This window comes from Pongo abelii, chromosome 1, assembly GCF_028885655.2.
Source record: "Pongo abelii isolate AG06213 chromosome 1, NHGRI_mPonAbe1-v2.0_pri, whole genome shotgun sequence".
In the NCBI taxonomy this organism is placed as follows: Eukaryota; Metazoa; Chordata; class Mammalia; order Primates; family Hominidae; genus Pongo; species Pongo abelii.
Window position 1 is genome coordinate 111,927,617 of NC_071985.2, and position 22,311 is coordinate 111,949,927.

Sequence of the window (22,311 nt, forward strand, 5' to 3'; positions counted from 1 at the left end):
AGATTTCACAGCTTTGTAACTATAAACATGGTGCTGCCATCTTAAGGGACGGGGAAATAGTGAATGGGCCCTGGTTTGGGTAAGGAGATGAGGTGATGTTTTACATTTTTTAATTTGTTGATTTTTGAGGTGCCAGCTGAGAATCCAAATGAAGAGGAGCTGAGGATTGCTGTGGAGCTGGTTTGAGGGAAAATTAAGTGGTAGCAAAGTATAGGATATATTTGGAGGGTTAAGACCGTGGAATTTGGGATACTAGCTGGGAGGCTGTTGCAGCAGACTAGGCATGAGAAGTAAAAGAATTAGGGCTAAGGTGATAGGAATGGAGAGTAAGGAGTAAATCTATTAAGTAGTAGTACTGCTCCAAATGCCTTATCTGCTGTTGGTTCATGGAGCATATCCCAGCCACTAGGCGTATAGACTAGCTGACAGTATTAGCCAAATTTGGGAAACTCAAAACTTGCTGGTTGGAGCTCCCAGTATAGTTCATGACTGTTTCTTCTCAGAGAAGAGGGCTTTCTGTCTCTTGATTTGGTGACCTGAGCTAGACTTTGACTTTGCAGTTCTGCAGCACCACTTCTGGTATAGCTTTTCTGGTATAGCTTCTGGTATTTTCTTCTTTTCTGGTATAACTTTTATTAACAATTTTTTTTTTTTTTTTTTTGAGACAGAGTCTTGCTCTGTTGTCCAGGCTGGAGTGCAGTGGCGCGATCTTGGCTCACTGCAACCTCTGCCTCCCGGGTTCAAGCAATTCTCTGCCTCAGCCTCCCGAGTAGGTGGGTTTACAGGTGCCCACCATCACACCCAGCTAATCTTTGTATTTTTAGTAGAGACAGGGTTTTTACCATCTTGGCCAGGCTGGTCTTGAACTCCTGACCTCGTGATCCACCCGCCTTCACCCTCATTAACAATTTTTACAGAGGACTTTAGGGCAGCCACACTGAAATAGGATGCTTCATCCCATGTTGAAAAGAGCATGGTGAAAGTGGCAAGTGGCTTGAGACACTGCACTGCTAAGATTGCTGAGATGAATCCCTTGGCTATGGTGGACAGATTGACAGTGGCAACTAACTGCCAGAGGGCTGTCACACATTGGGAAGATATTTTTCCTGTTTTATTGAACAGATCTTCTAAGCCCCAGTTTATTTCTTCCAACTCTTTACATCAAAAAATAGGCCTTATATAGTTCCTATGTAGGCCTTTTTGGAGTAGGCCCCATTCATCATTCCTCCTTTTCATGTCTCTGTCTACTACCACCTTTACCCTCGTTTTGAAATATAATTCATGCCTCTTAGCTGCCTGCTACTTGGGTGTACATTTTCTTTCATCTCTTGTGTCTTTTCTTTATGCATTCGTAGGGTTGGTAGAGACATTGGGTTGGTTTTTTCTTCCTTCCTTTTGCTTGTTTACTTTAAAAGGCATTTCCTTCTTCAACAGATATGGGTTTAGAGTGTCCAGTATGCAAAGAAGATTACACAGTTGAAGAGGAAGTCCGGCAGTTACCTTGCAATCACTTCTTTCACAGCAGTTGTATTGTGCCATGGCTAGAACTGGTGAGTACAGCAAGTCATGGCTTCTTGGGGGGATGATTCAGAGTAAAGGTGTAGTTAACAGTTCCTCGAGATCCAAGTAGATCAGATTTTATCCCATAAATCCCTGGCTAACTCTGGTACTGTTATTTGTTTGGAACTTTTCTGACCAAGGGTTGCAAAGTATGTTCTACAGGTCATTGTGTCCTGCCACCTGTTATTGTAAATAAAATTTTATTGGAACACAGCTATGTTCATTTTGTTTATAGATTGTGGCTACTTTTGTGCTACATCAGCAGAGTTGATTAGTTGTAACAGCTGTGGTATGGCCTGCAAAGCCTAAAATATTTATTTTCTGTCCCTTATGTATTTATTTTGAGACAGAGTCTCACTCTGTCACCCAGACTGGAGTGCAGTGGCGTGATCTCAGCTCACTGAAACCTCTACCTCCTGGGTTCAAGTGATTCTTGTGCCTCAGTCTCCAGAGTAGCTAGGATTACAGGCGTGCACCACCATGCCCAGCCAATTTTTGTGTTTTTAGTAGAGATAGGGTTTCGCCATGCCGATCTCAAACTCCTGACGTCAAGTGATCCACCTGCCTTGGCCTCCCAGAGTATTGGGATCACAGGTGTGAGCCAGTGCACCCGGCCAGTTTTCCTGTCCCTTTAAACAAAAAGTTTGCTGACCTCTGCTCTAGACCATATGGGAAGTAATGGGCAGTTACCCTCTTGTCATAGATCACTCACTGTTTCTGGTTAGTTCTGTTTGGTGGTATGTGTTAGCTGTTATTAACTTGCTGGCCTAGAATTATTCCTGTCAGTTCTGCTTAAAGTTCTGTTTGGGAGATATCCTGGTATCACACCTTAGAGCCAGTGCATGCTGTATGAGGATGCATTCCCTATTGTTTTTCTATTCCATGTCATAATTTTTGATGTGACAATTCTCAGGGTTATTTAAGTGTGCAATACTCCCAGCTTCTCAGGCCAGGATCTTCACATAGACTAATACTTTTCTGTTTCAGCATGACACATGTCCTGTATGTAGGAAGAGCTTAAATGGTGAGGACTCTACTCGGCAAAGCCAGAGCACTGAGGCCTCTGCAAGCAACAGATTTAGCAATGACAGTCAGCTACATGACCGATGGACTTTCTGAAGCTAAAGACCACACCTGAATCAGGGCTGTGGTAATCATCTTACCATAGCTGTAAATTGTATCAAAACAAAAAATTAGTAGATGGATTTAGGAATCACATAAGAAACAACACATAATATAAATGCAATGAATGTTTTTCTTCTTTAAATTTAAAGTTAGTATCTACAGATGGAATTGTATCTACAACCAAATGCCTCTTGTCCCTGAATTCAGAGTGATAATTTTATAAGTGTGAGACTTAATTATGTAGGGCTCCCCCCATCTAAATAGAATTAATTCCTTAAAGTCTAGTTAGGGTCCTGCTGTCTGTCATGTTGGCTTGTAACGGATGTTTCCACCTCCTTCTCCAACCTCTACCCCACCATTAGTGTATTTTACCATAAAAACAGTGGAACCACAGCCCTAAAGTCCTGCTGATATAAAGTCCTTTTGTCTTAATTGTATTTAAAAAAAAAACTACTCTTGATCACATTAGCTATGAGGCGAGGTCAAATTCAGGAATCTAAGACTAATGATTTTGTTTTGTCTTGATCCCCAGAGAGCAAATCAAAGAAAAATTACAGCAAGAAGAGAAAAGTGGTTTATCATTGTGTGCTTTGGTTTTCTTATTTTAATTTTTTTTTGTTTTGTTTTTTTGAGATGGAGTCTCGCTGTGTCGCCTAGGCTGGAGTGCAGTGGCACGATCTTGGCTCATTGCAACCTCTGCCTCCCGAGTTCAAGTGATTCTCCTGCCTCAGCCTCTCGAGTAGCTGGGACTACAGGCATTTGTTACCATGCCCAGCTAATTTTTTGTATATTTAGTAGAGACGGGGTTTCACCGTGTTAGCCAGGATAGTCTCAATCTCCTGACCTTGTGCTCCGCCCGCCTCAGCCTCCCAAAGTGCTGGGATTACAGGCGTGAGCCACCGCGCCTGGCCTCTTATTTTAATTTTTAAAGACTACTTCAGTTGATGTAGTTTCCCCAGAAACCTACATAACATATATTGGGAGCCTTATGTTGGTAGGAATCTGACTGCCATTCCTTTTTGGGAATGAGTTGGGCAGCATACAGGCACAGAAAGACAGATGTTTGAGATCTTTGCTTCTGAGATTTTAAAAAATGATTCCCGCTGGGCGCGGTGGCTCACGCCTGTAATCCCAGCACTTTGGGAGGCTGAGGCAGGCGAATCACAAGGTCAAGAGATCAAGACCAGCCTGACCAACATGGAGAAACCCTGTCTCTACTAAAAATATAAAATTAGCTGGGCGTGGTGGTGCATGCCTATAATCCCAGCTACTCGTGAGGCTGAGGTGGGAGAATCACTTGAACCCAGGAGGTGGAGGTTGTGGTGAGCTGGATCACACCATCGCACTCCAGTCTGGGCAACAAGAGCGAAACTCCATCTCAAAAAAAAAAAAAAAAAAAAAATCTCCAACTCATTGATTTTTTTGTTTGTTTCTGTCGCCTAAGCTGGAGTGCAGTGGCACAATCTCAGCTCACCACAGCCTCGATCTCCCAGGCTCAAGTGATCCTTCCACCTTAGCCTCCCAAGTGGCTGGGACTACAGGCGTGTGCCACCATTCCTGGGTAATTTTTGTATTTTTGTAGAGATAGGGTTTTGCCATGTTGCCCAGGCTGGTCTCAAACTCTTGGGCTCAAGTGATCTGCCTGCCTCAACCTCTCAAAGTGTTCAACTCACTGTTTACTGTCTTTTTTCCTAGTAATCTTAAAATAATTTGCCTCACAGAAATAGAGACAGTAAGCATCTGCAGCCAGTTCACTGTTTTTGGTAATTCATTGGTCTTCAGGAGTTAAGATTTTACATTGTCACATTTTAATTTTTAAGCCTGTTTTTCATCTCTGAAACTTTCCTTTTCTGCTTGGTTCTGGCTATACTTGGACTCATACTGATCAGTGTGATCATGTCCAAAACAGCTTGGCCTGGGAGGGGTAGGCCTTATTTTTTCAGCCTAGTAGTGTCCCATGCACATGCTCTTTGTAGTATTCAAGTGTTTTACATTGGATAAATTAAGAAGGTCAAGAATGTTGTTGAAACTTCAAGGTCTCAAAAGGAAATGATGGGGACGTAGAACAGCTGTTGGTGTACCAAAAAAAAGGTACAGAGGGGCACCGTTTGTATTGTCACATCAACAGTGATCAGAATGATCAGTTTAGAATGATCAGAACAAAAACACCACTCTTTAATGGGTCTTTTTCTTGGCTAGAAGTCTTTCCTCAGTTTTTGTTGACTATCATACACTGATTTGTGGGTGACAGAAGGGGGCTAGAGATAACGTTTCTCTGTACTTTGATAGAGGATGAAGGAGTCAGAGAGGGAAAAGAAAAAGTGAGAGAGTGGCCTGCTGAAATAATAGCCTGCCTCTAAAAGTTGTGACCAGAAAGTATGATTCATTTGGGCCCAGAGAGAATAAAATATGTTTTTTCATATACCTCCCATATTACACCTATGCAGTGATTGTTTATTTGAGGAATGAGATCTTCTTACTGTGCGTTGCCCCTGAAATGTAGCTTGAGAATACACACTGGTTTTGAATTGAGGAGGAGGATGGAAGGAAGTTAGAGGTGTATTATGAATATTTGGCCACTACTTAGATGAAGGAAGGCTATGTTGAACTTGGGACACATTGCAGTTTTCAAGTACACAATATCAGTTGTCTCAGAAAAATTATGACACCCCGGACATATTTGCTTGTCAGTGTCTGGAGATGCCAGGACAGGCAGTTGTAGTTTTACTTACAGCTAGAGAACTAGAAAGGATCTGGGTAGCTTTAAAAAGGGTGGAAACAAAGTACTGGATAGGGGTCTGCCTTTTTATACACAGTATAGCAAACAGCATCAGACAAAGTTACATGAAATTTTCTTCACTTATTTTGCTCTGATGGATAGAGGGTGTGAGACTCATTTTGCTGTTTCCCAGACCTGTCTCACTTAATGGATCTGTTGTGTTTCTTCTTATAATGGGAGGCACCTCAGATATACAGGTTAATTTATGTTGAGGAGTTAGGATTCTTCAGGGATTTATTATTATTATTATTTATTTTTTATTTATTTATTTTTTGAGATGGAGGCTTGCTTTGTCGCCTAGGCTGGAGTGCAGTGGCGCAATCTCAGCTCACTGCAACCTCCGCCTCCTGGGTTCCAGCGATTCTTCTGCCTTAGCCTCCCAAGCAGCTGGAATTACAGGCACCTGCCACCATGCCCAGCTAATTTTTTATATGTTTAGTAGAGACAAGGTTTTACCTTGTTGGCCAGGCTGGTCTTGAACTCTAGACCTCAGGTGATCTGCCTGTCGTGGCCTCCCAAAGTGCTGGGATTACAGACGGGAGCCACCATGCCCAGCCTGAGATTTATTATAAGGAATTGGTTCACACAATTATGGAGTTTGAGAAGTCCGAAGATCTGCAGTGGGCCAGCTAGAGATCCAGGAGAGCTGATGGTGTAGTTCCAGTCTGAAAGTCAGCTTGGATACCCTAGAAGAGCTGATGTTTCCATTCCAGTTCAGAGGCAGGAAAAGACTGAGGTCTTAGTTCAAGCAGTCAGGCATGAGGACTTCTCCCTTACTTGTTCTATTCAGACCTTCAACTGATTGGATGAGGGCCACTTACATTAGGGAGGGCCATGTGCTGTATTCAGTCTACTGATTGAAATGTTAGTCTCTTCCAAAAACACCCTCACAGACACACCCAGAATACTGTATGACCAAATATCTGGGCATCATGTGGCCTAGTCAAGTTGACACATAAGATTAACCATCACAACGAGGAAAAACAGAAATGATACATGTATACAGAGTGCTCCTCATCCCACTTAAGTTTCACCAAGTTAATAATGTGTCTCTATGAGAAGTGGTTCACCATGTTGGCCAGGCTGGTCTCAAACTCCTGACCTCAGGTGACCCACCCGCCTCGGCCTCCCAAAGTACTGGGATTACAGGTATGAGCCAGCACGCCCAGCTGATAGGTGCTTCTTAAATGTTTTCTTTGAGCAGGAATTGGTCCAGGAATTGGTTCTCAAGTTAGAAGGAAAATTTGAGGGGAAGAACTTGTTTTTTCTCTGATCAGTCTCTGATTAAATAGTTATTAGGAAAAACCCCTTGCTTATGTCTTTGTATTGCACATTTTTATATATGTATATATGTGTAAATAGAGATATTTATATATTCACAGACAAACACGTGTATGCACATTTCACAGTGGAGGAAGAAGGGATATGGTGTGCACTGAGGTAAAGTGAGCAGGGATACAGAAGACGGCTGGAGCCTCACAGTCTGATTCTCTCATTGTACATAACCTTTAGGGTCTTTGTTTCCCTGAGTTCTCTGGTATGGGGCACTGTTGGCTTGGGCTGGTACCGTTATGCTCTGTGATGAAGGGATTCACTGGAGGTAAAAACCTAATCATTTCCAAAGGTTGAGAATAAATGACTTTGAGGAAAGGGTGTTCATCATCCATTGCTTCTATATTATAATCAGTTGAACTACAATACAGTTATCTATTGATTTTTTTAAATTTTTCTGACAAATTATTGACACCAAATTGAATAATTCATGACCTGCGTGCTTCAGCTTCTTTCTCCCTGGTTTCCAGGTGCTATTCCCTCAAGAAATGCAAATTAAATATGTCGGTCTTAATAAATCAGGGGGGAAGCATAGTCTGTGTCTGTTTTAAATGACAGCAACAACAAAACAGCTTTGGGGCTTAAGAAGTGGAAGACACATTTTTATTTTTTTGAGACACAGTCTCACTCTTTCGCCCAGGCTGGAGTGCAGTGACATGATCTCAGGTCACTGCAACCTCCCCCTCCTGGGTTCAAGCGATTCTCTTGCCTCAGCCTCCCAAGTAGCTGGGATTACAGGCACATGCCACCATGCCCAGCTAATTTTTGTATTTTTAGTAGAGACGGGGTTTTGCCATGTTGCCCAGGCTGGTCTTGAACTCCTGACCTCAAGTGATCACCCACCTCGGCGTCCCAAAGTGCTGGGATTACAGGCATTAGCCACCGCGCCCAGGTGAGAAGACAGATTTTAAGAGAAGGAGCAGGGCTGGTATCTGAATAGGTATTTGGATGTTAGGGGAAAACCTTTTCTCGCCTCTGTGGTAGAGAGATGAGAAGATAAAAGTGCTGTTTACAAGAATAATCCATTGGAGATCTGGGGATTGGGGACGACTTATAGGATAGAGTACTCTTGTTGAGAATTTCCTGAATGAATCTCATGTTAGGTTCTGTCACAGTAAGATGGAGGAAAACTTTGATGGGGTAAGTATCACAAGTGGCTGTCCTATAGGGGGAAATCCTAGCCTGCAGTAATGTCAGTGTCTCAGTATTCAGCTGGGGAGCCACTGAGCTGCTCCAGGGGTTTAAAATAGAATGCATAGAACACAATGTGTACAGCTGGTGATGCTTTCCAGGATCAAAATAGAGCCCTTGTCTGATCCCAATGACATTGTAAGGTTTCGATCTCTCATACCTGCCACAGACAAGTACATTATAGGCATTCAACTTTTAAGGTTTTATACATGCAAACTTTATGTTTTCCTGCCAAACTACACTTGGTGTCCACAAAAGTGTAGTTTGTATGTTGCCCCTTCTTCCTCTTTCAGCCAGAACACTTAGATCTGTGATCATAGGATGTAAGCCCTGTGATTCTTTACTTTTTCTAATAAGAAATACAATTTTCAAGGTCCAAATATTATTAGATTCTTGGCTGGGCATGGTGGCTCATGCCTGTAATCTCAGCATTTTGGAAAGCTGAGGCAGGCAGATCACTTGAGGTCAGGAGTTTGAGACCAGCCTGGGCAACACAATAAAACACCATGTCTACTAAAAATACAAAAATTAGCCAGGTGTGGTGGCATGCATCTGTAGTCCCAGCTACTCAGGAGGCTGAGGAGGGAGAATCGTTTGAACCCAGGAGGCAGAGGTTGTAGTGAGCCAAGATTGTGCCACTGCACTCCAGGGCAACAGAGAGACCCTGTCTCAAAACAAAAACAAACCCCCAAATTATTAGATTCCCTTCCAGCAACATGATAGCCATATTATTAGTATTTTTGATTAAAGAATATGTAACAAAAAGCTATGATTTCAGTAATGCTTTTAGGTCAATTTATTAGTCACACCAGAATCTACATCCAATTGAAATATAGTATATACAAATATTTGAAAGATATTTATTCAGGCTGAAGATTATGGTATATAGATTCCTTCTGATAACCTCATGGCCTCACAGGTTCAAAACCCGTGGTTGTGAATCACTCATATAGATTAGGGCTAAGATGCGTGTCCAGAAAACTACCTATTATGCATGGAAATTTGTAGGCTTATTTGAAGTCAATTGTATCAACACATTTTGAAAGCCAAGACACAAGTATTTTAAATTTCTGTTTAACCAAGTCTTGAGATAAGCAGAGTAAATAAACTCTTTAGAAGCAAGACTCAGTTGGTATGTACAAAGTGTGATTGCTTTGTATATATTCTGCTTAGTTCAAGTCAGAGCTAGTAATCTGATGCTCTTAAATGTCTTCATAAACTTGAGCAGTGATCATGTTTCCTTTCTGTGGTTATGTGTCACAGATTTTTATATGTGGACTATAATTAGTATAGTACAATGGCTGAAACCTTTCCTATAGTTGGATATATCTTCTGAGACTTCCAGTGATTGTATACTGTTGAGTAGCTCCAGAAGATTATTTGAATAGTAAAAACAAAAGACATCTCTACCTGTGTGTTTATTATTTAGTTAGAAACACAGAACTAACATTTAAAACAGGTAGAGAAAGATTAAAATGAATGTGATGTAGTGGAGAAAGCTTTGGAGACTTTGGAGTCAGAATTCAAATGGCTCTGGGTTCCAAATCCAGACTCTCATTTTGATTCTCAGAACAATCCTGTGGAAAGAGAAGATACAGTAGGCAATATCCCTTTTTACAGATAGGTAAACAGAAATAGCATCTCAAAACCTCATTTGCACTTGGTGCGGTGGCTCACACCTGTAATCCCAGCACTTTGGGAGGCTGAGGTGGGTGGATCACTTGAGGTCAGGAGTTTGAGACCAGCCTGGCCAACATGGTGAAACCCCATCTCTACCAAAAACACAAAAATTAGCCAGGCATGGTGGTGCATGCCTGTAACCCCAGCTACTTGGGAGGCTGAGGCAGGAGAATTGCTTGAACCCGGGAGGTGGAGGTTGCAGTGAGCTGAGATCGTGCCGCTGCACTCCAGCCTGGGCAACAGAGTGAGACTTCATCTCAAAAAAAAAAAAAAAAAAAAAACATTCATTTGCCCAATGACAAATAGCTGGTATGTTGCAGAGTCAGAATTTGAATCCAGGTCTTTTTGACTGCATGGCTAGTCCTTTTAACTCCATAGGATACAGTCTAAAATCCTTAGTTTGAGGTTCAACGCTATCACTAATAAGGGTCTTACTCATCTACTTCAGCCATATCTCTTTCCGTTCCCACAAACCTTAGCTCCCACATTTGGCAGGTCCTTGCCAAGGAGCACAGGTAAAGTGTCTCTTTCCTTTTAATGGCTCACCATGGAGCTGTAGCTAAATTTCTGTGCTCTTACCCCTTTATTCATGTAGTTCCTCCTATCAGGAATATCCTGCCCACTCTCTGCTTAACTATGACAAGAGGTCATCGTCCAAAGAGAAAGAATAGAGTTTGTGGATTTAGGAGAAAAGAAAAGACTCCAAATACCGCTATGGGCATTTATTTAAAAAGAGAAGTGACCAAAGAGGTTAACAAGTATTTAGTTGAAGCTGGGCAATTGTAGTCTGTGGTGCTCCTGGTCTGCACAAATCTTCCTCTTCCTCCAGTAGTGCTGTGTGGATGTTGTTGAGTGTTGAGGTCTGTCTGCATTTCCTCATTTTCATGCCAAGTCAGTCACTGAGTCTGGCTGTCTTCCTTTCTGTCCTACCTATCTTTGCTTGTTTTGTCTCTCTTTCCTTTACAGTGTTAAATAAAAATTTATTCCCCCAAAATTTGGTGGTCTCATTTTGTTTGACTTGACTTATTTTACTATGTTGATGAAGAGGGAGGAAAAGTTGTTCTGGGGTACAAAAACGCATATGTTTATCCGATATTTAAGGACTATACTAGCCACTTTGGTGAAAGCTGTTCTGTTTATTTACTGGAGCTTAGGAGGGAAGAAGGCAAGTTTGCCCTGATGGTGAGGAGCAAAGTCAAGGATTACACTGATTTGCCCCAGCTTATATTTCCACAGATTCTTGGTATATTTAGCATCTCTTCCCCTGTGCCCTGTTGCATTCTTCTCTGTGCCTGTTGTAATGAGAAAGATACTAAGCCAGAGTCAGACTCATCTTGCTGTAGCTGTTTTAGAAAGTTTTGGCACAAGGCTTACGAAGCTGTGGAAAGAAAAAGAAAGTTTGTATTACTGCCTTATAACTTAGAATAGCAACAAGATACCTGATATAATAAAGTCTGACCTGTCCTGAGATGTGTGCTTGATAGGCCCTCATGACTGTAAAGGGATTGGAAAAGGAAAGTGGGAACTATTTTATGTATTGCGTCTTATTACTAAATTAGGGTTGTAATCTTGAGCAAATCTGATTCTGGTGGGAGTGGGAAGGGGGCTAGCCTTTGATCGCTCCTTGCTGGAAGGAACAATCAAAGAAGCAATAGATGCCACTCAAAAAGTTGAAGGTAGGTTTTCCACGTATAGCTCTGAATTGTTGGCAGTGATAAGACAAGGATATTCACTGAAATTAGTTTCATGAGCTGAGAGAGGCACAGAGGTCCAGGAAACGCCCTCCTCCTTTTCCCCACATGTAAGCATGATAACTTGATCTAAGTGGTGTTTCTGGACCTGAAAAAGCATGTGTACTATTTTACTGAATACTGCCTCTTTCAATAATTCTACTAAGCCTTGAGTTGGGGAAGAAGGATAAAGAAAAGAAAGCTAAGTAGTGTATATTTTCTTGTTTAATCAAATATTGAGCTTTGGTTTTTTCCTTTGGTTAACTTTAAAGCTACTTGAATATAGGAGAAAACGAAAAATTGGATTCAAAAGCTCATTCTCTTCACCTGAGTGGAAAAGGAAAAAAAGCCCAGAGATGATTTTTTTTTTTTTTTTTTTTTTGCTCTAGGATGATTTGGGAATCAAAGATAGTAACTGGTAGTAGGTTGTATGGCTAGACTCAATTTCCCCTTTAGAATTTTTATTCTAAAATAAAATGTATTTTACTGGTTACAGTAGCCTAACCAAGGGAATTTAAAGTCAATAAAAAATTATGTCTAAAGGTCAGACTGTTTCATATTCATGTTTCCTCCTGAAAACTGGCATAGGCTTAAATTTGGAAGATCCTTACCAAGGATTACAGATAAGGTCTCTGTTTTTGAAATCTCTGTTTTCTTTTGATGACTTGCAAATAAGGGACTGGAATAGGGAATGGTTAGGTAGTCCTGTTTCTGGAAAGGGGAGGAGTCAATCTCAGAATGAATGGGGTGGTGAGGGAGGTAAGAGGTATAGTAGATCATTACTGAGTGTAAGGTTTTAGAGTGAGAAGGATCTGTATTAATTGCTGTGATGGGCAACATTTCACTCTTTTTTTTTTTTCCTTTGAGAAAGTGTCTCATCCTGTCACCCAGGCTGGAGTACAGTGGCATGATCATGGCTCACTGCAACCTCAACCAACCTGGGCTCAGGTGATCCTTGTGCCTTAGCTTGGGACTACAGTTGTGTGCCACCATGCCTGACTAATTTTTGTATTTTTTTGTATAGATGGGGTTTCGCCGTGTTGCCCAGACTGGCCTCAAACTCCTAGGCTCAAGGGATCTGCCTGCCTCGGCCTCCCAAAGTGCTGGGATTACAGGCGTGAGCCACCGCACCAGGCCCTATTTAACTTCCTTGTGTCTGTTTCCTGATGGTAACCAGGGGATGTTTGCTTGCAAGGGTTGTATAAGGTTAGAATCATCATGTGTAAAGCATCTGATTCATCGTACAGGTTCTTTAACAAATTTATTAAGAGCCTCCTATATGTGTGGGACTTTTCGTTGGGGTAAAGAAGACAAAGTCCTTACATACATAGAGCCTACATTCTGATGCCACTCAAAACAGTGGTAGTTATTGATTTGAGGAATGCCTAAATAAAATGGAGTTAAGATTGCCAAGGACAGGCAAAAACCTGAATCAGTTGCTTGTTATGCAAAAACGTTATGACAAATTATTGGAAGTTTCACTTTTTGTTATAGGGAAAATGCTAATCCATATTGGTAAATGGCATTCAGAGGACTCAGCTACATGTGTTTAATATACTCAATCTGGCCATCAGCCTTTGCTGAGGAGCTGCATTGTTCAAAACCCATTTCCAAACCAAGTCTGTCTCTTGCCTTTTCTTCCTCTAATAGCCAAAAATCTGTTGCTTCAACTTGTAGCCCTCTGTTCATGCAGCGAGTAGAGGTAGTTGTACTAAATTGCCTCTCTCATAGGCCTTTCCTAATGAGTCTTACCTCCTACCCATTGAAAAGTCTGATTTATCTGTCTTCCTCCTTTGTGCCTTTGGATCAGTGAAACTGGTTTGAACTTTCCTGTGGATAGCCAGGGCTTGAGTAACATTTTTCTCTCCCTCTGGACTTCCTTTCCAACCTTCTCTTCCTGGAGAATAACCAAGGTGGCAGAAATATAATAGCACCCTCATTGTTTGGGGTGCTTATGGCTCTTTTGGACATACCTTGAAGGGCCACAAGGCTGGTGACCAGCATTACCCAGACCTTTTCTTGTAGGAAGCCTGAACTGAGAGTGCCTTCATTATGGCTGAACTCAAGGTGTTGTCTTTGTTTCAATCCCGTCACTGTGTAGTTCCCTGTCTCTGGTTCAAAAGAGAATCATGGATCAGGGGAAGGTTTCAGAAATCATCAGTACCTCCTTTTGCATCATCTCATAACGTCTCTTTTATCATCTCCAAGGATTACTCCCGCTGTAATTCGTTGCCCAAATAAGTATTTTTAACATTGTGGGTAATGATGATGTACTTAAGCAGTCATAAATAAGTATAGAATCTCCTGTGTGTCAGACACTAGAGATGCAGATAGATCTTAAAGTAATTCTAAAGTTTTGCCACAGAGATAGCTGAAACAGCTTAGTCACCTTGGACTTGGGTATCCCCAAATAGCCCCATTTTCTAGAGTGGGTCAAGCAATTTAGCATAAGTTAAAATCTTGCCCTTTTGGAATAGATCTGGGTTTTTTTTGTTTGTTTGTTTTGTTTTTGTTTTTTTGAGACAGGGTCTTGCTCTGTCATCCAAGCTAGAGTGTAGTGGCATGATCATGGCTCACTGCAGCCTCATGCCTCGAGCCCAATCGATCCTCCCACCTCAGCTTCCCTAGTAGCTGGGACTACAGGCATGTGCCACCATGCCCAACCAATTTTTGTATTTTTTGTAGAGACAGGTTTTCACTATGTTGCCCAGGCTGGTCTTGAACTCCTGGGTTCAAGTGATGCACCTGCCTTGGCCTCCCTAAGTGCTGGGGTTACAGGCATGAGACACTGCACCTGGACTAGATCTGGATTTTTATCCATCATTTACTAGTTGGATGAACATAAATTATCTTCAAGCTTGAGTTATCACAGGACAATAGCGCAAAAGACCATGGAGATTAAATAATATAATATCACTTAGCACAATGCCTGGCCCACAGTAAGCACTCAGTAAATGGCAGACATTGTTTTTTATTTTATTTTATTATTTCTTTTTTTGAGACAGAGTCTGGTTCTGTCGCCCAGGCTAGAGTGCAGTGGCACAATCTCGGCTCACTGCAACCTCTGCTTCCCAGGTTCAAGTGATTCTCCTGCCTCACCCTCCCAAGTAGCTGGGATTACAGGTGCGTGCTACCATACTCAGCTAATTTTTGTATTTTTAGTAGAGACAGGGTTTCACCATGTTGGCCAGGCTTGTCTCAAACTCCTGATCTCAAGTGATCTGCCAGCCTCAGCCTCCCGAAGTGCTGGGATTACAGGCGTGAGCCACCACCCACCCTGACATTGTTTATTATCTGTTACCTGTCTCTTCTTAACTAGTTTAACCTTCCAAAATGCACCTAATTTCCACATTTGGGGAACCATCTAGATGTACTGACTCTAATACTTAAATATGCTGAGAAGATGAGAAAAACATTCTTTCTTAGGGAGAATCTTCACAACTAAAATAATATATTAGGAGAACAGGATTTAGGTAATAAGGAGCAAGGACTGTGTTGTACCTCATTCTGTTCTCCAAGGCTTAGCGCTGGGCCTGGGATGCACAATACATATTTGTTAGATGAATGAAAGAGGAGTATCCACTAGTGCAGTTTAACTGAAGCAATGTATTCACATAAATAGAATGAAATGCTATAGAGTCTCTAGTGACAGGCTAACGTAATTTAGACTTTATCCCATAGATAGTGAGAAGCCATTAAAACTTTGAGTGATGTGGCATGTACAAATAGCATTTTGGAAAGACAAGCTGGTGGTAGTATGTAGAATGGATTGGAGGCAGAAACAGTATTTAGAGGTGCTGGACCATTTATTAGGCAACAGCTCAGTGCTAGGCCCTGTGGTAGGTGTGGGAGATATAAAGGTGAGTAGGGCACAGTTGCTGAACTCAAGGGACTCACTAGTTAGGAGACTATAGGAATATGTTAAGTGTGAGGTGATGACCTGAAAAACACCTTTGGAAGGAAAGGAATAACAAAGTACTGCTATTCTTCCCCACTAAGTACTGCTGTGCAGAAGAACAGCAGTACTTAGTAACTCTGAATTGGGGGTTAAGAAAAAAGGAGGAACCAAAGTTGACTCAGTCATGAACAGAAATAGGGTCTCAGGAGGATAGCTTTGATACTGAGTTTGAGGAAATGGTGGGACATCCAGGAGCTAGGAGTACAGTTTTTAGTTTAAACGTTTAATTAAAACGTAGGAAAGGGGTTCACGCTGGAGAAGTTGATTTGCTGGTCAGTTGCAGGGAGGTGCTGGTTTAAATCATGGGTAGGTGAGAACTAGGGAGAGAGAGTAAAGAGAAAAGGCTGAAGGGGTGAGAAGTGAGTCTTGGGGGGATACTCATGTTTGAGAGGTGGGAGGAGAAAATAGAGAAGACAAAAGAACAGCCAGGCGGGTAGAGAACCAGGAGAGTATAGTCACAGAAGCCACTAGAGATGACAGTTTGATGAAGGAGGGAATAGTCAGAAGTGCTGAATGCTGTAGCTAGATCAGACAGGAAGACACCAGGAAGCAAGGAACAAAGTCAATCAAACTAAACAAGTTGAAAATTTGAATTAACTAGGAACCATAGGAGGTGATTAAAAACATTTGTTCAAAGGCTCTGGGCCAGTTTTTCATGGGGGGAGGGTGGTGAGTGCGTAATTTATACTTATTTTTCTTAAAAAGTAAGATAGGCCAGGCACGGTGGCTCACACCTGTAATCCCAGCACTTTGGGAGGCTGAGGCGGACAGATCACCTGAGGTCAGGAGTTTGAGACCAGCCTGGCCATCATGGCAAAACCCCGTCTCAACTAAAAATACAAAAAAATTAGCGGCGGAGTGGTGGCGTGTGCCTGTAGTCCCAGCTATTTGGGCGGCTGAGGCAGGAGAATCACTTGAACCTTGGAGGTTGAGGTTGCAGTGAGCCGAGATCACGCCACTGCTCTCCAGCCCAGACCACAGAGTGAGAGTCTGTCTCAAAAAAACAAAGAAAAAGAAAAAAAAAAAAAGTAAGATAGTTGTAAGTTCATGGAGAAGTAAGATAGTTGTAAAAGTTCATAGAGAATAATAGCAGTGCCCTTTTATCCTCCTAGGCTTATTGTCTGAGACAACCACTGTCAACTCTTCGAGATGTCTTACTATATTCCTAAATAATATGCTCATATTGCTGCTTCCTAGTGATAAAATTTAGACATTTTCTATTGGCTTTCTGCTATAGTAGATGAAGATGTGCTAGAATATAGTAGATGAGGATTATACTTTCACCCATTTTCCTTCTCTGCATTCTTCTAAAAATAATTGTACCACAAATTTTATTTAAATTAGTCATGTTTACATAATTTGGATTCTGTGTTATTTTTTGCAAAATCAAGTTGTGTGCTATGTTTCTTTTGTAAAATTTAGTTTTTTCTAGAGCCTGATTTTATTTTTTTAATGGCAGAGTTTTCCATATCCATTTCTTTAATCCTTTTATCGGGTCTTTAATGGGCTTTTAGAAAGATGATCTGTCAATTCCATTTTTACCTCCTAGAGATCTCCCTTCCAGAGTCTTCTTTCTCTTGCTCTCTTCTGGACTAACTGCCCTTTTTTAATTCTAGAATTTCCTTTCTTTTTTTTCTTTTCCACTAGAGATGGTGTCTCCCTGTGTTGCCCAGGCTGATCTGTAACTCCTGGGCTCAAGTGATCCTCCCACCTTGGCCTCCAAAAGTGCTGGGATTACAGGCATGAGCCACTGTGTCCAGCCTAGAACTTCCTTGTTACATTCCTTGTTTCCTGTATCTCATTTTATCCCCTTTACAGATTCACTTTCTTGTTTTACTGAAGCACATCCTCTGGTAGCTTTTTTGAAAAGATCACATGGAAGGCAAATTTTTTTGAGTCATTGCATCTCGTGATAGTGTCTTTTTTCTTTCCTTACATTTGGTTTATAGTTTGGCTGAATATATAATTCTAGGTAAACTTTTTTTTTTCCCCACAGAATTTTGAAGGCTTGCTCTATTGTCTGGGAATATAGGAACACAGAGAGACACTTTCTGTTGGGCACAATTTGACTTAAGGAAGCCACATAAAGCTGGGGCTGGAGTGGCCATATTTAGAATATGCCAAAGTAGTAATGGAGCAGGGGGAGCATGCATAGAGTGAAAGACAGATGCAGAAGCCAGAGGCCTTGCTGCCTCAGAGTTTGAAACAGTAACTGTTTTGCGTCCTGTCCCCTTTCTAGTTTCCGATTCCAGGAGCTAGAACTCATGAGGGCCAGCTGTACTTTTTTGCTTTATTTTTTCCTCGTTTAATCTATGGTACTTTGAATTGGTTTCTGTTTCTTCCAACTAAATGCTCCTTAAGACAGATACCCATATTATCTCAAACCTAATCTCGTTGTCTGCCTGAATTTAGAAATATAGCCACATTTCTGGGAGAGTTCTGAATTGGGAATCAGGAGGCCTAATTTCTTTCTTTTCTTGTTTTTTATTTTTTTATTTTTTTGAGACACAGTTTCGCTCTAGTTGCTCAAGCTAGAGTGCAATGGCACAATCTCGGCTCACTGCAACCTCCGCCTCCCAGGTTCAAGCGATTCTCTTGCCTCAGCCTCCTGAGTAGCTGGGATTACAGGCATGCGCCACCACACTCGACTAATTTTGTATTTTTAGTAGAGACAGGGTTTCTCCATGTTGGCTAGGCTGGTCTTGAACTCCTGACCTCGGGTGATCTGCGCACCTCGGCCTCCCAAAATGCTGGGATTACAGGCATGAGCCACCATGCCTGGCCAGGAGGCCTAATTTCTATCTGTTTTTACTTTCACCAGTCAGTGAGTAGCACTGGACAAGTCTCTTCAACCCCCGTGTCACCATCTCCCTGTCAGTAAAAATTCGATGGCCACCCCAAGTAAGAGTTTTAAAATTAAAGACAAAATGAGATTATGTTTATATGTGCACTTTGAAGAAAGGCAGCATCTGCCAATGGGGATTTTGGAAAAGGATTGAGGAAGAAGGAAACTGCCTTTCCAGGATCCAAACCATCTGGTTACATCTCCAGCTGTCAACCCTGCTCACTGTCCCACCTGGTGGCATTAGGAGTATTAGAGACTCACCTGTGAATAGAATGGAGAAAAAATGGCCCTGAAGGCGGATACCTGACTTCTGGCTTCTGGCACAACACTGGTAAGTCCCACTGTGCGACGGTGTGACTTGGCTTATGGTGAAAATCAACTGAGATGATATTTCGCCAACACCATCTATCCCAGGATCCCTTTTAAGTCTGAGCTGTTTTAAACTGGTCTCAGGAGAACAGTCTCCAGACCTGTCCTTGCACAAAAACACTACAAATCCCTCAGCCTCTTCTTTCTTATGCCACACAGTACAGATTAAGTTTAGTCGTGTTCCTTCCTGGGAAGCTGAGCTGGTGATGTTAATGCATCCTGGAATGGAAAGGGAAGAATTACCCAGAGATCAGGTAGCATTCTGTGAATTTCACCGTAACTGCTTCTTATCATTAGAAGTCTTCAAGGAAGGACTGAAGCAGAACCTGGCAGTAGTGCTAGCAGACAGGAAATACAAATTCCAGCTCTATTGATGGCTGTGTGACTGTAAGCAAGTTACCTAACTCCTTGGGCAGTAGTTTATTCATCTGGAAAATGAAAATTAAGGGACTAAATAATATGCCCAAAGCATCCATTAATTCATAGGTTTATTTGTTCCTCCACTTAACAAATACGTTTAGGTATTCACTCTGACAAGCCCTGCTGGGGCTATGATGACTAGGACGTGAGCCCCACTGTCAGACCTTTTTTTTTTTCCTAACCATTAGATGACCGGGGATTTTTAATTAAAAAAAAATTTTTTTAAAACAAGGTCTTGCTCTGTCACTCAGGCTGGAGGGCAGTGGCACAACCGTAACTCACTGCACCTTTGAACTCCTGGGCTCAAGCAATCCTCCTGCTTCCGCCTTCTGAATAGCTAACACTACAGGTATGCACCACTATGCCTGGCTAATTTTTTATTTTGTAGAGACAGATTCTCACTATGTTGTCCAGGCTAGTCTTGAACTCCAGGCATCAAGCAACCCTCCTGCCTCTAACTGCTGAGATTACAGGCATGAACAGTCGTGCCTGGCCACTCTCAGAGTTTAAAGCCTAATATAAAAACAAATTAGCAAAAAATTACAATTTAATTCCACAGTTATTATAATTGAGGAATCTTAGAGATTCCTGAGTCTGAAGAATCAGGAAAACTTCACAGTGAAGTTAGTGCTGGAGCTGAGACTTGAAGGATGAGTAAAAGTTTTTCTAAGAAATATAGGATGAGAGAGACCACAGAAATACCAGAGATGATTAAAAACAGCCACTGTGTGGAAATGGAGTGAGAATGGACTGGAGAAACAGACGAATTATTGAGGGACCATTGGTATCCAAAGACCATGACTCTGATGGTGCCAATCTGCCCACTTGATTTTCCCTGTAAGTAATCTGTAACCTGGATACAGAAGTGGAGAAAATAGTTGGGTTAACCCAGGATGTTTTGGCTCAATGGGTGTCTCTAAACTAATTTTGCAATGCATTGGCCCTGCCAACTTTGTACTGCCCCTCACTCTCCTCAAACTTCACTTCCTTCTGTAGTTTATATTTTGTAGTCCATTATTATAATCTCTCCCTTATATCCACCCTCAGCTCCCTTAGCTTTACTCCTACGGTGACGGATCCTTGCAAAACCCCAACCTTGGTTAAATCCAGCTCTCTGCTAAAAACTCATCCGGCAGATGCTGAGGCTGCCAGCTCCCTCCCCTACTCCCTTGGCAGCTTGATCCGCTATGACTTGCTTTTCCTTGTAAGGCTCCCCTTGGTATACACAGTAAACTAAATTCACTCGCATGAAAATGGTGAAGAGGCAGAGATGGAGGCTGCCCCCTACATATTAAATGCCATTCTCTTACAAGAGTAAGAGATATGGGTCTTCCAAGACCCATATCTGAGGGAGACCTGCAATCCCAGCCATTGATTAACTCCAAAATGGTTTATATTTTATTTCTACTTTCCAGCTGGAACTTCTATAGGGTCTCTATTGGAGTGCTTTTCTGTATATCAAATCCTCAGTATAGCCATAGAGATGGGTATTACTGTTCCCAGTTTATAAATACACAAATTGAGGCACAGAGTGGTTAAACTAGCTGCTGAAGTTAATGAAGATTGCAGTATCTGGATCTCAAACCTGGATTTCACAAATTTATAGTATGTAAGAGCCTAAAGGAATCTTAGGTTGAGGCGCAGATTACCAGGCTCTTTGAAACACATAGCAGAGACAGAATGTCTGATAGAGAGGCAGTAGTATCAGTTCTAATGAAAAAGAAAAAGACAATATATTTTTTACCCTTTCCTTAATGTCAAGGAGAGTGAGTCAGCCGGGCACCTGAGGATCACCTGAGGTCAGGCAGAGTTCGAGACCAGCCTGACCAATATGGTGAAACCCCGTCTCTACTAAAAACACAAAAATTAGCCGGGCGTGGTGGCATGTAGTCCCAGCTACTTGGGAAGCTGAGCCAGGAGAATTGCTTGAACCTGGGAGGCGGAGGTTGCAGTGAGCCGAGATCGCGCCACTGCACTCCAGCCTGGGTGACAGAGCAAGACTCCCTCAAAATAAAAAAAAAGAGTCCTTTGTTTCCCCACCAGAGAAAATCACGGGATCCAGCCCTTCCCACAAGCCCAGGATCCTCCCCATGGCTGTCTCTGCTCTAGGGCCTATCCTTACCACCAGACTGGATGTCCACAATTGCCAGCAGGATGGCCAGGGCACAGCAGCCTCTGCCGGGTTCCAACAGCATCCTGCACGCTGTCAGCAGGCCCAGGAACTTGAAGCAAATGTTGGCTCTGCTGGTATCCTTGGCTTCAGTCTCCTGAAAGCACAGGGGGACCCACTAGACAAAGCCTTCCAGGGCTCCAAGACCATCTTCCCATCCCAGGCTCTTGCTTTGATTGGCTAGAGTATGATGGAGGTAGAGGAGGGCTTGGGCATGAGAGTCCAGCTGGCTGGAAGTGAGGCGGTAAACCAAGTGAGATACACTGGGAGCCGGGGAGGGAGAGACACAGGGAGACACTAAAGGCTATTTTCTCATATATATTTTTTTAAGTTAAATTGGATTGCTGGGTCAAAGAATATGAGGATTAAAACTTTTTTTCTACTATAATCAGATTGCTCTCCAAAAAGGCTGTTGAGAATCAGATGTTCACCAAGAATGCTTGATAGTGTACATTTCCTCGTGCCCTTGCCAGCTCTGGGTATTATCTGTACTTTAACATTTTTGCCAGTCTGATAGATGAAAAATTAGATCTGTTTTATGTTGCATTTCCATGATTAGTGAGGTTGAGGATCTTTTCATATGCTTATTGGTCATTATTATTCCCTTGTCTATGAATTGTGTGTTCATATTCTTTACATTTCTTAACTTTTAGGAACTTTCTCCGTATTAGAGATATTAACCCATCTGCCATTTTTTTTAGGCAAATACTTTCTCCCAATTTGTTGTTTATCTCTTCACTTTTTTTATGATGCTTTTTTTCAGAAAGAAAGTTTACGTTGTATGTAACTAAATACAACATATCTATCTTTTCCTCTAAGTTGTCTGGGTTTCCTGCATTGTTTAGGAAAGTTTCCCTCCAATTGAGGCTATAATTTTCTTTCAATATTTTTATTGTTTTACTTTTTATAGTTACATCTTCTAATCCTAAGAAAAATTACTCCTGTTTCAAAATAAACAAACTGAAGAAAAACAAACACTTGAATTTCATCAATAGGGAAATGGTTTAATAAGTTTCAATTAATCTATGTGACAAAATATTATATATTATTAAAAGAATGAGATACTTCTATAAATATGGGCCTGGAGGGATGTTCATGATATATCATTAGGTCAAAAAGGGCAAATTGCCATTATGTATATAAAATAAATAC

The 22,311-nt window shown here is 41.8% G+C and overlaps 3 protein-coding genes across 5 annotated transcripts in view; 2 read left to right on the forward strand and 1 right to left on the reverse strand.

The window, feature by feature from the left end:
- Positions 1–5,118, forward strand: part of RNF115 (ring finger protein 115) — an 84,434-nt gene extending 79,316 nt beyond the window's left edge. For all 3 annotated transcript variants that reach the window (XM_002810325.5, XM_009245165.4, XM_054553627.2), the window contains 2 exons: positions 1,435–1,550; positions 2,548–5,118. In XM_002810325.5, coding sequence (XP_002810371.1) covers positions 1,435–1,550; positions 2,548–2,679 — 248 coding nt within the window. In that variant the 3' untranslated portion in view covers positions 2,680–5,118. The remainder of the gene's footprint in view (positions 1–1,434; positions 1,551–2,547) is intronic.
- The window catches only part of LOC100447686 (neuroblastoma breakpoint family member 12), a 2,265,351-nt gene that overhangs the window by 2,000,562 nt on the left and 242,478 nt on the right, over positions 1–22,311 (forward strand).
- CD160 (CD160 molecule) lies at positions 13,204–21,256 on the reverse strand. The gene is made up of 3 exons (XM_009245174.2): positions 21,112–21,256; positions 18,462–18,788; positions 13,204–13,508 (listed from the first exon to the last, which is right to left on the reverse strand). The coding sequence occupies exons 1-3, from the start codon at positions 21,182–21,184 to the stop codon at positions 13,204–13,206; spliced, it is 705 nt and encodes a 234-aa protein (XP_009243449.2). The 5' UTR covers positions 21,185–21,256.